Consider the following 14052-nt stretch of genomic DNA (forward strand, 5'->3'; position numbering starts at 1 on the left):
CCTTTCCAAGGCTTCCTTCTTCTTTCCAGGAGAAGTACTTATTACTGTCACCTTCATGTTCAGGCCTTGGCAACTTGACGGCCACGTTGCCGAGTCCACCCAACCCGACCACACCCAGATGCTGACCCGGATTACACAGTCCATGGAACTTCATCGGGCTATAAACTGTGATTCCGGCGCACAACAGCGGAGCTGCACCATCGAGCGGCAAGCCATTTGGGATTTTGATGGCAAAATGCTCATCAACCACTGTTTTATCAGAATATCCACCTTGAGTCATTGATCCATCATGGTCGTATGCATTATAGGTGAAAATGCTTTTGGGGCAGTAACTTTCCCAGCCCTGATCGCAGTTAGAGCAAGAGCGGCATGAACCACAGAATGGCCCCACGCCAGCAATATCACCAATTTTGAATTTCGTCACATTGCGGCCCACCTTTATCACTTCTCCGATAATCTCGTGCCTAAAGTGGTCCGATTCAGACTAATGGTGTTAAGCTTGAGCTTATACATTTATAGTTGAATGTGAATGGTTTATTTGAAGGGGAAAGACTGATCAAGAGATATATATTACCCGGCAACCATGGGATACATGCTGTTTTGGCCCAGTTCATTCCTGAGCTGATGAACATCACCGTGGCAAATCCCACAATACAGGATTTTTAAGGTGACATCATGATCACCGTTTGCCCTGTATATCAATGAAGACAACAATGTTAAGTCTTGTGTATATAAAAACCGGATGTAGAGTTGCAGTAATTTGAGGCTTTTGTGTGTGTGTGTGTGTGTTGAGAAGAAGAAGAAGATGCCTTCTGGAGAAGTGAAAAGGGGAGACAATTCCTGAGGAGTCTGTGGCAGCTAAGCCAAAGGCAGGTGTTTTCTCATTTTCTTGTGCTGAGATGGTGTTTGCCATATTGCTGGAATGGGTATATGTGGAGAAGTGTGATCTTTGGAGAATGTGACTGTGGCACACTGAAGAAGTTGAGAATATATTTATAGCGTATGATGAAGGAGACAGAGCGGAAACAGTAACGCAGTCTGGTTTGAAAGAACACAAGAATATTCAACTTCTTCTTCTTCTTTTTTGGTACCACAACTTCTTCTTTAAATACACATGTTAGTGTGTGCGGGAGTGAAAGTAAAATTTGGCAGTTACAAATTCACAATTAGTATGTTCGTAATAGATGACGAAAAATGGAGTATATAAAGCTAATTGCCTGCGTCACCAGTTTAATGTGCTCGTTTAATAGTCAGTTAAAAAAGTGTCTTATGTTGAAAAATCGTCATATTCATAATCTGCACTGAATCCGTCCTGCTTTTAAAGCCGCCTTGGGGACCGGTAACTATTTGTTGCATTAGAAGTCAGGTAGTGGCGGATCTAGCAGAGCGTGGCGATGGATTGAACTTTCATGAGATTAAGCAGTCCACGAACAAAAAGAACAGAAGAATATTTAATTAATTTGGTTTGAAAGTGACAGCCTGGCATAAAGTCGTAGTGCAGTCTATATATCACCCTCCTCGTAACATTTTGAACGAATCGTTTGATTTCCTTTGACTTTTCTTTCTTCCTTTTTCTTTTTCGGGCCTGAGCATCGATCTTGGAACGGATGATGTCATCTATATATACTCATAACATCATCCAGTATGTCAGCATAGCATATAGCCTGTCCTCACCTCATTTAGAGGGAGCGTGAAAATGCCAAGTCTTTGTCAATTTGGTATTTTGTTCTTGTGAAAGCTGAAAGGTATGCAAGGAGGAAAAAAAATCTATAACTTGCGGGTAAAGACAGTACATAATATGTATATATAGGACTTTCATCAACACATCACTTCATTCCACAACGCAAGTATCTGTTTATCCAACCCCTAGATATAACCTAATATTTCACTCCGATACAGAAGAGCACATCCATGTCGAACGTTATGGCTGCAGAAGAAAAGGGAAAAGTAGAGGCCTATGGATGGGCAGCTAGAGACGCCTCAGGAATCCTCTCACCCTTTCACTTTACTAGAAGGTAAGAGCATGTGTTCTTCAGATTGAATCGCCATCTTCGCCTATCAAAACCTTCATGCATGCATCAGTACTGAATAATTTTCTTGCTGCTCAACGAACAACAGGGCAAATGGCGAAAATGACATCACCGTCAAGATTCTCTATTGTGGGATTTGCCATAGCGACCTTCATTTTCTCAAGGATGACTTCGGCATGACCCTGTATCCTGTTGTTCCCGGGTACTCCACCAGCTCTCATATCTTTGCTACTTGTTCATTTTTGAGTTTTATATAACTATACTCCTTAATTTCTAACGTCTATATGCTGCATATTATCTCTTTCTTTGGTTCAAGTTCAGGCACGAGATCGTGGGCGAAGTGACAAAAGTGGGTCGTGGTGTCTCAAAATTTAGGGTGGGTGACATAGCTGGTGTGCCTGGCCTATGTGGCTCGTGTGGGTCGTGCTCTGAGTGCAACCAGGGTCTTGAAGTGTATTGCCCAAAAATGATATTAACCTTCAGTGCACGAGACCATGACGGATCAGTAACCCAAGGCGGCTACTCCGATAAGATTGTGGTGGACGAGCACTTTGCCGTGGTGATTCCAAGAACTCTGCCACTGGACGGAGCTGCCCCGTTGCTGTGTGCTGGAATCTCAGTATACAGCCCCATGACGAGCCATGGACTGGCTCGTCCTGGTTTGCATTTGGGCGTGGTAGGGCTTGGGGGGCTCGGCCACGTGGCAGTCAAGTTCGCCAAAGCTTTTGAAATGAAAGTGACGGTGATAAGTACTTCTCCCAGCAAGAAGAAGGAAGCATTGGAACGTCTTGGTGCCGATGCCTTCTTAATCAGCAAAGACCAACAACAATTGCAGGTAAAACTAATTAATATATCAAACAACTAGCCACGTCGATTAATTTATCAGCAATTAAAATGCATTATTTATATGTTTGGTTGGGGCTGTACGTATGTAGGATGCTGTGGGCACGATGGACGGAATAATCGACACAGTTTCGGGGCCTCACTCGATCTCGCCATTGATCGGTTTGCTGAAGACTCATGGAAAGTTGATTCTGGTGGGCGCACCATCGACGCCACTCGAGTTCTCGGCCATGTCTTTACTTATAGGTAAGTACAGTAGAAGGTTAAGGAAGAAGGTGTTTGATTAGAGTGAAAATAATGAATGAATGCAATTTGGTGACGTTTATGGATGTAGGGGGGAAGACAATTACAGGGAGCGCGGGAGGAGGGATGAAGGTGGTGCAAGAGATGGTGGATTTTGCAGCGAAGCACAGGATCAGTGCCGAAGTAGAGGTGATACCGATGGAGTATGTGAACACAGCCTTAGAGCGACTCGCAAACAATGATGTCAAGTACCGTTTCGTCATCGACGTCGCAAATACCATCAACTCTCCCGCCATGGCTGCACATTGATGCACGCCGCCATTGTTTTACTATACTTTTGTATAGCAGTTTTAGAACTCAGGGCTCTGTTCTTCTATCTTGTATTCACCTAATAAACAACGTCATCCTTCATATTTTAGGGTTGTGTTTTTCTTGGCCTGAGGGGTTGTGTTGCCTTTCTGTATCTTTGAAAACATCCTCTTCCACACGTCACGCCAAACGCGGGCAGAGGTTGGTGGGTCGGATTCGTTTAATTGCAAAATACTTGGAGAGGTTAAAAAAAATTAAATAAATTATTTTAAAATATTATTATTATTATTTTCAAACTGATTTGCCTAGTTTATAAACCGATAATTAATATAATGATACACATAAATATTTTAAAAAGATTATATAATATATGCTATATTTAAATAATCTTTTAATTTTTTTAATTTTTTTGAATTAATCAAATGGTTTTATATTAAGTACAAGAGATAATGGTAAATAGTGAAGTGAGGGGGGAAGGAAGATTAATTATTAAATTAATTAATGCAGCAGTTAATTGGGCAACCAACGCATGTAACTCTCTCCAGTCCGTAGTCTTTCCTAATAGCACTGTGAATTCAGCTTGCTGACTTCCTAGCCCGTCTCCCCATTTCAAATCAAAAGGTTCAAGCCCGATTTCAGTGTTGGGCCGTCCAATTTGATGGCCCATCTTGCTCATTCCATTACGGCCTTTTCTCAGGCTCTTTGATGGGGCATATTAGTTATTATTATTATTACTCCACGAATAAATGGATTCTTTCTTTTGGCTCCAAGTGCTTGATCGGGGACAAGACTCGCATGCATATGGCGATGCAGACACCTGCAAAGAAACCATCCATTCTTTCCTGTTATTTCGGGGACCTTCTAAAGGTTCAGCGAAAGTGATCGGAGCAGAAAGGGACAAGAAAGTCGGTTAGCACCGCATATTCTCCGATTCAATTTTCTTCTTTTGGCCCCACAAAGACTTCCCTCCTCCTTTTCTATTCTAGAAAAAGGCCTTTTTCCGTTTTACAGGGATTTAAATCATCGTTCAACTAGAACGTGGCATTAACGGGAGAAACTCTTGATAGCCAACATCATATATGGTTGTCCAATATACTGACCAACTACAAAATATTGCTACCCCGAATCCAGAATCACTCTAAACCACACAAACCAAATGGGCAGTATAGTAATGTCAAGCCCAAAACTAACCCACTCTTAATTGCTCATACTCCCCTGACCCCTCCCTTTATTCCCAGAAATCTGGATGGTGCAAAACTAAGCGCTTGGCTTCAGTGTTTCTCCAATGTTAATGACAAATCGATACTTGACATCTGCTTTCGCGAGACGCTCCATTGCCTCGTTCACATAGTCAATTGGAACCACCTCTATTTCTGGCTTAACATTGTGCTTAGCAGCAAAATCAACCATTTCTTGTGTCTCCTTCATTCCTCCAAAGGCACTCCCAGCCACCAACTTTCTCCCTGCACAGAAGTGACCAATAATACTAGTTAGAATCATTTTCCTATTTCAATCATGGACTGGCTTCTCCATGATGCTTATTAAACATGAGGTTATTAACATAAGCCGCGTGAAAATGAGAAGATGGACTTTTCATGTGCATACCCAAAAGTAAAGGAAAGACTGGGAGTTCAAGAGGCTTCTCTGGGGCACCGACCATAACGAGTTTCCCGTGAGATTTCAACAGACCAATCAAAGGCAAGAGAGGATGGACAGCAGAAACAGTGTCAATGATACCATCAAAGGTACCCATTACAGCCTACATTAATCAGAATAATATCAGAAGCTGATCGTGACAAATTATCAGATGCAGGCACAACAATATATTCAAGCTAGAGAAACAAATTCTGACAGGTACCTGCATCTGATCTTGCTCCCGGCTGACCACAAAGGAGTCAGCTCCCAGATTTTTTAATGCTTCCTCCTTCTTATTAGGTGATGTACTTATTACTGTCACCTTAGCACCGAAGGCCTTGGCAAACTTCACAGCCAAATGGCCTAAACCACCAAGACCAACCACACCGATATGCAGACCAGGCTTGTCCAGTCCAAAATACTTCAAAGGACTATACACAGTGATCCCAGCACAAAGCAGAGGAGCGGCGGCATCAAGAGGAAGGCTGTCTGGAATGCGAACCACAAAGTGCTCATCTGCAACCATCGAGTCAGAGTAGCCACCATATGTGATGGTATCATCCACATACTTGGCGGCATATGTGAGGATCATTTTTGGGCAGTAATTTTCAAGATTTTCAGTACAGCTTTGGCATGAGCCGCATGAACCAACCATGCATCCCACACCTACCCTGTCCCCAACTTTGAACTTCTCAACCTTGCTTCCCACCTCTGTTACTTCACCAACAATTTCATGCCTGAATTTGATAGACGAGTAAGAATCATATGCCGCTATTATCAACCAGTACACTAGGGATGGAGATTGCACAAATCATCAGAATCTTTTAAAGCAGTATCAAGCCGAGAAAAGATGATAAAATGAAGCAAATTAATAATCCCATCAATAGGCTAAAATAACAGTGATTGCCGATCTAGTTTTATAATATATCGATTGACAATTAGCCTCTATATACCTCTAACGCATCTTTAACAACTTTATAACGACAGATAAAGCACATCGGTGACCAAACTACAGGACTTAAATAGAGTATTCAGATCCTCATTGAGACAGCATTTTCAAATAAGAAAACAGAACGTTTTACGAAACAGAGGTGTTCCGATTCCCTGCTAGCATCGAAACAGTAATTTTTTTAAAAAAAAAATTAACCCCAAAACAAAATATTACGAAGGCTGACTATGCCACAATATCAGTCATGTTTGTCGATGAAAGATTTTGGCAAGAGTCGATACAGCAAGCCTTGCATATGTCAGATTCATAACCTGTGCCAGCGCTATTTTCTTGATTCTCAATGAAGAGGATGAAAGACACAAAAAATTCCTTACCGACTTCTCCGGTCAAATTTGTTTATAAATTATTCTTCTGTTGGCGACCAGACAATATCCAATCAAACTAATTACATTAAAATATAGTCCGTCATCTTTTTTAGCTATTAAAATAATCAAACATGCATGGAAAGCAAATCATAACTATACAGGACCACAACCATAAGCCGCAACAACACTTAAAAAAAATAATTCCGACGCGGGCCGAAAGATACCCGGGTACAAGTGGATAGATGGAATTGCCCCACTCGTTCTTTATCATGTGGAGGTCCGAGTGGCAAATCCCGCAGTACAACACTTTGAACCTCACATCTTTCTCTCCTGTTTCCCTGCAAAAACAATCCAGTACCCGATTTATGTTAATCAGAAAAGCACCGAGCTACATTTTGTATTTAACATCCATGACAAGAGCCAACGGTCCCTAATTTTCAAAGGATCTGGTCCATCTTGATCTTATATCGTCCAAAAGAGGGGGAAATGAAAGATATGAAGAATCCTTGTAAGAGCACCCATATTCTACAGAAACCAAAAGAATCAAGAGGAATGCGGCATGGAATGACTAGAATGCAAATACAGGAAAGCGAGGGAGAAAAGGAGGCCAGGAACCTTCTAGAGAACTTGAAGGGAGAGAGAACCCCGGACGTATCCCGAGCAGCCCATCCAAAAGCCTTCCGTGGATGCTCCGTCTCCGGCTGTGCAGCCATTTGAATCTGGTGGAAGTGACTCACAAGAAAATGGAATGTAAGAATGGAGGGACTGAGCACAAATGATGCAGAGAGCGCAGTACGTTTCGCAAGAGAGCCGGGATGCATCCGCCTTTTATTAGGTCTCGCCTTTGATTAGTTTAAGAATTACTATTATTATAATGATTATTTTGAAAAAAGATAAATATAAAAGATAAAATAAATTAAGGTATTATATTTAAGATAAATAAAAATCAAACGAGTTCTTCTATTAAAAATTAGATTTAGTAAAATGATACAACATATTTTTAAAATTTATCCTTATTAAATTTCTTCTATCTTTATTTTTCCAAATCAAAAATTAAAAAAATATCATTAAATACCTCTCGAATGATCGAATTATATTTAGATGTCAAAGATTTTTAACTTTCACAGGAAAATCATCATTTGAAACAAATGGATTATGCAGGTGAAAAAGTACCCCTTCTGATCCTTTTTATCAGATTCTTTTGATTAAATTATGCGGTTAGCAAAAAGAAAGCCCCTTCTAGTCCTTTTTAGTTTTTATAAGATTCTTTTAGTTAAATTACATGGTTTACAAAGACATTTTAAACTAGTTAAAAACAATAAATATGTAAAAATTTAACCTTTTTTAAGTGTATTCTTATTTAATAGAAAAACAAATAAAAGAGAAAAATACAAGTAAAAAGATAAAAATATAGAATAGGAGAGAACGTGGCATAAAAAAAAGATGAGGAGAGATAATAAAAAATTAATTAGGGGTAAAATGATAAAAACATATTTAGTGTTCAAACACCTCTAAACAACATCTTCTAAAAAGAGTCAAATTAATTCAAAATTTGGATTCTTATAAAAAATGCTAATAGGATCTTATTACAATAATCACAGGAAGGAATACTTTATATTTGGGGGGGGGGGGGGCTTCAGTACTGAATGTCCGGTTCAAACTAGGGGTCATAATTTTGCGTATTCACATGAAATTGTGGCAAAAATAAAAAAGAGAGATGAAATTGTGGGAACAGAGATAAATTCAATATTTCAAGGTGGTTTTTGCATGGAAGGCGGGTGGGCGGGCTCAAATTCGGGAGAAATCATTTTCAGTGCAAATATTTTAAAACGAGGATATTTTATTTTTTGGCACATGGAAAACATTAATAAGTAGCTCCAAAAAACAAAAGGCTAGAATAAATTGGGTGATTAAGGGAGATAGAAACACCATTTTTTTTTTTTCATAATTTGGTTAAAAGGAGGCATTCCTGTTTCACATTTACAAAATTAAAGACTGAGGACGGTGAATGGATTCAGGGGGTTGATGAGATTAAAAGATTCACAATTTCATATTTCTTTTTTTTTTTGGCCAAAAAAGTCAATATTATTAATCACTCAAAGAAAGATACAAACACCAATAGCCCATAGGCCGACAAGAAAAAAGACACAAGCCTAGATTACAACCTAAGCAACAAGGAAAGACAAGAAAAAACAAAAACAAAGGAAAACAAAACAATGCAAATTAACCTATACCAGTAACTTCAGAAGGCGCGTTCCCCAAGTTCTCTAAGTCCCTCTTCATTACTAAAATCAGAGAGGTTGGTGGTTCACAGAACCATCCTTCCGGTACCAATCCTCTCAACACCTCAGCTGCTAAGCAATCCGCAGCACTATTACCTCCCCTGGCAACCAAAGAAATCTTCACTTTTTCCCCGCCTCAGACTTCAAAATCTGAATGCAATTATGTACTATATCCACACACTGCCATTCACAACCTCTTGTATCTCCCTTATCAATTATATTAAAAAGGTTTTGGCAGTCAGTCTCCACAATCATCTCCCCTCCCCACCATAGTTCCTTATCTTCCAAGACCTCCAGTAATGCTAAACTTTCTGCCATAAAGGCTGAATTGGCTTCCACCTTTTTCCCAATCCCTCCAATAAATCTTCCTTTCCAGTCCCTTCCCACAATTCCAATTGCAGCCTTTCTGTTTTTGTAGCAGAATGAAGCGTCTACATTAATCTTTACTGCTCCAAAATCAGGTTTCTGCCAAGTCAAGAGGCGAGTTGTCTTCTCTGGTGTACCTACCAGTCTCCGCTTTTTCTCATTTGCTTCCCAGAAATCTCTGACCAGCCTTAAGGAACCTGTAATGCAGATTACTGGATCGATATCAACATGTTCAAAGATGAAATTACACCTAGCTTTCCATATTCCCCAACATAATGCAGCAAACACTGCTCTTTCATAGTCATTAGTCTTTCCTCCCTCTTTCAACCAGTCCTCTAACCATTTATCCAGTCTGAAACAACCATTGCTTATGATTCTCAAAGATAAAGGAGAGCCATACCAGCAGTGACTAGCCCATGGACAAAAAAAGAGTGCATGTTCCACAGATTCAACCTGCACTTTGCAAATTTCGCACCTTGGATTAGCCGAACATTTCTTCCTGTAGAGGGCTTCCTTTGTGGCTAAGGCTCCAGAAACAGATCTCCATAGAAAGTGTAGAACCTTTGGGGGCATCTTGATTTGCCAAATTCCAGACCACAATGACTTAGAGGGGCTATATGAACAAGTGGGGCCTGGTGTCTTTTTTCCTACATCTTTATTTAAGGCCACTTTATAACCCAATTTGACACAATACTCTCCATTTCTGCTACACTTCCAAACATAGCTGTCTTTCTGAATAATAGTAGGAATCCGAATCCTACTGATCTCCACCTTATCTTCCTCAGTCAACCAGTCTTCATAGCCTTCAAAACACCAATTACCATCTTTGATTAAGTCTTTCACATAGAGATTTTTCATGCCTTCAGTCAACTCCCTATTACTCAATTTTCCATTTTCTGAATTCTGCAGCCAATTATCAGTAAAGACTTTGATCAGTTCCCCATTGCCAACTTTCCAATAGAGATCGTCTATCAACAAATCTCGTCCTTCTAAAAGGCTGTTCCACCCCCAAGAAGCCTTATTACCTCTCTTAGCATGTAAGAAGTCACAATCTGCAAAGTAGATGCCCTTTATAATTTTACACCACAGTGCATCTGGGTTTTGGATTATCCTCCAAGCCGTTTTAGCAAGCAAAGCTTTATTAAAAGCTTCCAAATCTCTAAACCCCATCCCTCCTTCATTCTTTGCTTTACTCAAAACTTTCCAAGCCTTCCAATGTATTTTCCCCTCCTGCTCTTTCTGACCCCATCAGAACTTTGATATCAAACTATCTAGTTCACTGCACACTTTCTTGGGAAATTTAAAACAGGACATTGGATAGACTGGAATCGCATTTGCCACTGCTTTAATCAGTATCTCTCTTCCTGCAAAACTGAGCAATTTTTGTTTCCAACCCTGTAGCTTTTGCCCCATTTTGCACTTTACAAAGGAGAGAGCTTCCACCTTCGACTTCCCCCACACCATAGGCAGACCCAAATACTTACCAGGATCATCTCTTGCATTAATGCCTAGTTCCTCATAAACATCATTCTTCACTTCATTACTGGCATTTTTAGAGAAAAATATGCAGGACTTGTCAAAATTTACCGCCTGCCCAGAAGCCATGCAGTAACAATCTAATAGTCTCTTCAATTTTCTACAATTCTGCCTTTTTGCATTTATAAAAAATAAAGCATCATCTGCAAAGAAGCAATGTGATAACACAGGACATTTACTTGCTAGTTTAATTCCCCTCAGAGTACCCCTATCCACATTCCTTTGGATCATCTTTGACAGTACATCTGCAGCCATGATGAAGAGGTAGGGAGATAAAGGATCTCCTTGTCTTATTCCCCTTTCCATTTTTATTTCTGCTACATTCTTCCCAGAGACAATCAAATTCAACTTTGCAGAAGACACACACTTCATTATCCATCCTATCCATACTTCCCCGAAACCCATTCTCCTCATTACCTCTTCTATAAAGGGCCACTCAAGCCTATCGTAGGCCTTCTTCATATCAATCTTGACTGCCATTTCCACTTTCCTTCCTTTCTTCTTATTCTTCAGGTAATGGAAAGCTTCATGAGCAATCAGTAGATTATCTTGAATCAATCTTCCAGCCACAAAAGCCCTCTGGTTTTCAGTAGTAGTTTTCATCAAAATCACCTTCAGTCTGTTTGCTAAGATCTTGGAAATGATCTTGTAGGCAAAATTGCATAGCCCTATAGGTCTAAATTGCTCCACGTTATCAGCATTATCTACCTTTGGAATCAAAACTACATTTGTCTTGTTTATGGGATCTAGATTGACATTATTCAGGAAGAAGTCCTGCACCATATCCACAACAGCTTCCTTTACTTCGTTCCATGCTGAGTGATAGAACATTCCTGAGTACCCATCGGGTCCAGGAGCTTTGGAGCCATTCAGTTGAAAAGCTGCAGTTTTAATCTCTTCTATAGTCAACCTTTTCTCTAATGCCATAATATCAGCATCAGAGACACTTTTTCAACATACTGCAAAGCTCCATCCATTCCTCTCAAGCCTTCTGAAGCAAAAAGATCATTATAAAAAGTAGAGAAAGCTTTGTTGATATCTTCAACATTTTCCAGCCAACTGCCATCAACATGCTTCAGTCTTGTTACTTTGTTCTTAGCTCTTCTCTTCACAGTACAAGAGTGAAAGAACTTTGTATTTCTATCACCATATTGGAGCCAGCCCACTCTTGATCTCTGCCACCAGAATTTCTCTTCCCTATCCCAAGCTTCCTCTATTCTTTAACTATTCTCTCTGCTTCATCCCTACTTTCTTCATTTAAAATGCCCCTCTGACATTCTTCCAATCTGGACATCAACTGCTCAACAGTTTTTTTAGCATTTGGGAAATTTTTTCTTCCCCACTTAATTAGAATTCCCGCAGGTTATTCAGTCTGCCAACAAATTCTTGCACTTTTGATTCACACGTGTTTAGCTCAGCCCCCCACCCTCTTTTTACCACCGAGATAAATTCATCATGTTCAGCCCATATGGATTCAAATCTAAATTTTGGGAGTTTTCACATGCTTGTATCACAGTCAACAACGAGCAGGTGATGATCAGATCCAATGGGTTCCACGTGAAGGACCAAAGCATTCTGAAACAAATCTCTAAATTCACAGTTAACCATTGCCCTATCCAGTCTCTCCTTAACATGGTTATCTCCAAGCCTTTTATTACACCAGGTATACTTCGACCCTTGGAAACCCAGGTCCATTAATTGGCAGTCTGCTAGCATGCCTTGAAAGTTCAAAACTCTTCTAACATTAACAGGGATTTTTCCCAATTTCTCATCTGCAGCTTTCACATCATTAAAATCCCTACACACATCCAGCTTTTTTCAATTCCAGCTGCAATCCTCCTCAATCTGTTCCACACAATCATCTTTTTTTCTTCTACTGGGGCTCCATAAACAAAAGTGATATAATCCGGTGTTCTATGAATTGCAGAACTCATACTGACATGAATTAAGTTTTCTGAGCTATACCAGATATTCACAGTTACTTCTCTAGTCCACCAAAGAGCCAAACCACCACCTCTTCCTCTAGGTTCTACATAAAATTCTTCTTCCATTCTACATTGACTTTTCAATCTCTGCAACTTCCTACCACACATCCTTGTTTCCATTAGGAAGATTATTGAGGGATTGTTCTTATTACACTCCTCCCTCAATTTGTGGACTGTCAAGGCTCTTCCTAGGCCTTGACAGTTCCAGGATAGAAGCTTCATATCCCCTTGGTGGCTGTTTGAGGCCAGCCACCAAGACCTTCAGTAAAGGACTTCTCTTCTATCTCACTATCTCTTTGTCCCCTTTCTTCACTGCCTCTCAGATTCTTCCCTTCTTTTTCCAGCCTTCCATTTTTGCTGGTTCCTCCCCTTCTAATATGTCTCTGTATCGCCTTCACACTCCTTCTCAATCCTCTTATCTGAATATCCTTCTTTTGCACCTCACCCACTCCTTGTTCCTCCTCAAAACACAATTTTCTTCGTTTTGCACCTTTCCCTTCCTCTGTGGCTTCGAAAGACCTCTTCAACCTTACTTTCTTCAATCCAGAGGTAACCTCAGACATTGGTGATGAAGAGCCATACACCACTATAGCTTTAGATAAGTCCAGCTTACTATTTAAAGGTGCCTCTGCTCCTGTCTCTTCAATACTCGTTGTAACCACTTCAATTTCCTTTTCAGAAACCTTTTCTTTTTTTCTTACACAAGCTTCCTCATTCTGCTTCTCTGTTACTGCTTTCACAGGATTTTCCTGAGTTTCAACCTCAGTATCTTTCCTTCTATTAGACTCTATGACTGGAGAGGAGTCCTCCTTATCCACATTCTGCTCAACTGTTCTCCTCACAGTATAGTTGTTCAGAGTTTTATCTATTCTGCTTACTAATTTTTTAGTGTCTTTTTCACCTGTCAGCTTCTTCATTTTCATCGAACTCTCTATCCATTCTTCTTTACAGCAGATCACTGCTTCTTCGATCCACCTTGCACCTAGAGTTCCCAACCAACTACCAAACTTCTTCTCAGATTCAGTATCATTTTCAACATCATAAGGACATATTCTTTGATCATGTCCAATTCTTCCACATTTAAAACAAAAGTTCTGAAGTCTTTCGTACCTTGCTTTGATCCAAACAGGTTCCATATCCGGCCTTGGAGTCCACATTCCTGTCACAAGTGGTTTTCGAATATCCACAACCACCCTGGCCCTTAGAAAGCTTCTGATTAATAAATCTTCCTTCCTTGGATTCTCGATCATCATCACATCACCGATCATTTCCCCTAGGATCTTCGCATTTTCAGCCTCCATGACTGCAAGTGGCAAATCATGAAACTGAATCCAGAACGGACAGGTATTAAAGTTGACTTCCTTAAAGGTCATGCTATCATGCCACGGTTGCACATTCAGCAAAGCTCCTTGGATTGACCAAGGTCTTCCTCTCAAAATCCTATCGCGTTCCTCGCTTCTTCTGAATTCAAAGATGAAACCGTTTCTGTCTGCCTCAGTAATGACCAGA

General features: G+C 40.2%; 2 protein-coding genes and 1 pseudogene across 2 annotated transcripts; 1 reads left to right on the forward strand and 2 right to left on the reverse strand.

The window, feature by feature from the left end:
- Nucleotides 1–3: 3 nt before the first annotated feature.
- Nucleotides 4–913, reverse strand: LOC114740075 (probable cinnamyl alcohol dehydrogenase 8B; annotated as a pseudogene).
- A 998-nt stretch (nucleotides 914–1911) lies between these two features.
- On the forward strand, nucleotides 1912–3499 carry LOC114740072 (probable mannitol dehydrogenase). Its single transcript, XM_028928194.1, has 5 exons — nucleotides 1912–2015; nucleotides 2119–2232; nucleotides 2352–2865; nucleotides 2966–3119; nucleotides 3208–3499. The coding sequence occupies exons 1-5, from the start codon at nucleotides 1912–1914 to the stop codon at nucleotides 3423–3425; spliced, it is 1104 nt and encodes a 367-aa protein (XP_028784027.1). The 3' UTR covers nucleotides 3426–3499.
- A 1127-nt stretch (nucleotides 3500–4626) lies between these two features.
- On the reverse strand, nucleotides 4627–7158 carry LOC114740073 (probable mannitol dehydrogenase). The gene is made up of 5 exons (XM_028928195.1): nucleotides 6990–7158; nucleotides 6599–6712; nucleotides 5284–5797; nucleotides 5031–5184; nucleotides 4627–4888 (listed from the first exon to the last, which is right to left on the reverse strand). The coding sequence occupies exons 1-5, from the start codon at nucleotides 7085–7087 to the stop codon at nucleotides 4683–4685; spliced, it is 1086 nt and encodes a 361-aa protein (XP_028784028.1). The 5' UTR covers nucleotides 7088–7158; the 3' UTR covers nucleotides 4627–4682.
- Between the last annotated feature and the right edge of the window lie 6894 nt (nucleotides 7159–14052).

The sequence above is a fragment of the Neltuma alba genome, unplaced genomic scaffold (genome assembly GCF_004799145.2).
Source record: "Neltuma alba isolate B1F8T4 unplaced genomic scaffold, ASM479914v2 tig00003043_pilon, whole genome shotgun sequence".
NCBI classification, from domain to species: domain Eukaryota; kingdom Viridiplantae; phylum Streptophyta; class Magnoliopsida; order Fabales; family Fabaceae; genus Neltuma; species Neltuma alba.

Bases quoted from the DNA above. Each gene is read 5' to 3' on its own strand.
- LOC114740072 (XM_028928194.1), top strand. From the start codon at position 1,912: ATGTCGAACGTTATGGCTGCAGAAGAAAAGGGAAAAGTAGAGGCCTAT. The intron at 2,016-2,118 runs GTAAGAGCATGT...AACGAACAACAG, and splicing joins CCCTTTCACTTTACTAGAAG to GGCAAATGGCGAAAATGACA. The intron at 3,120-3,207 runs GTAAGTACAGTA...TTATGGATGTAG, and splicing joins GGCCATGTCTTTACTTATAG to GGGGGAAGACAATTACAGGG.
- LOC114740073 (XM_028928195.1), bottom strand. From the start codon at position 7,087: ATGGCTGCACAGCCGGAGACGGAGCATCCACGGAAGGCTTTTGGATGG. The intron at 6,713-6,989 runs GTTCCTGGCCTC...TTGTTTTTGCAG, and splicing joins CCCTTCAAGTTCTCTAGAAG to GGAAACAGGAGAGAAAGATG. The intron at 5,798-6,598 runs GTATCTTTCGGC...TATCAAATTCAG, and splicing joins ATCTATCCACTTGTACCCGG to GCATGAAATTGTTGGTGAAG.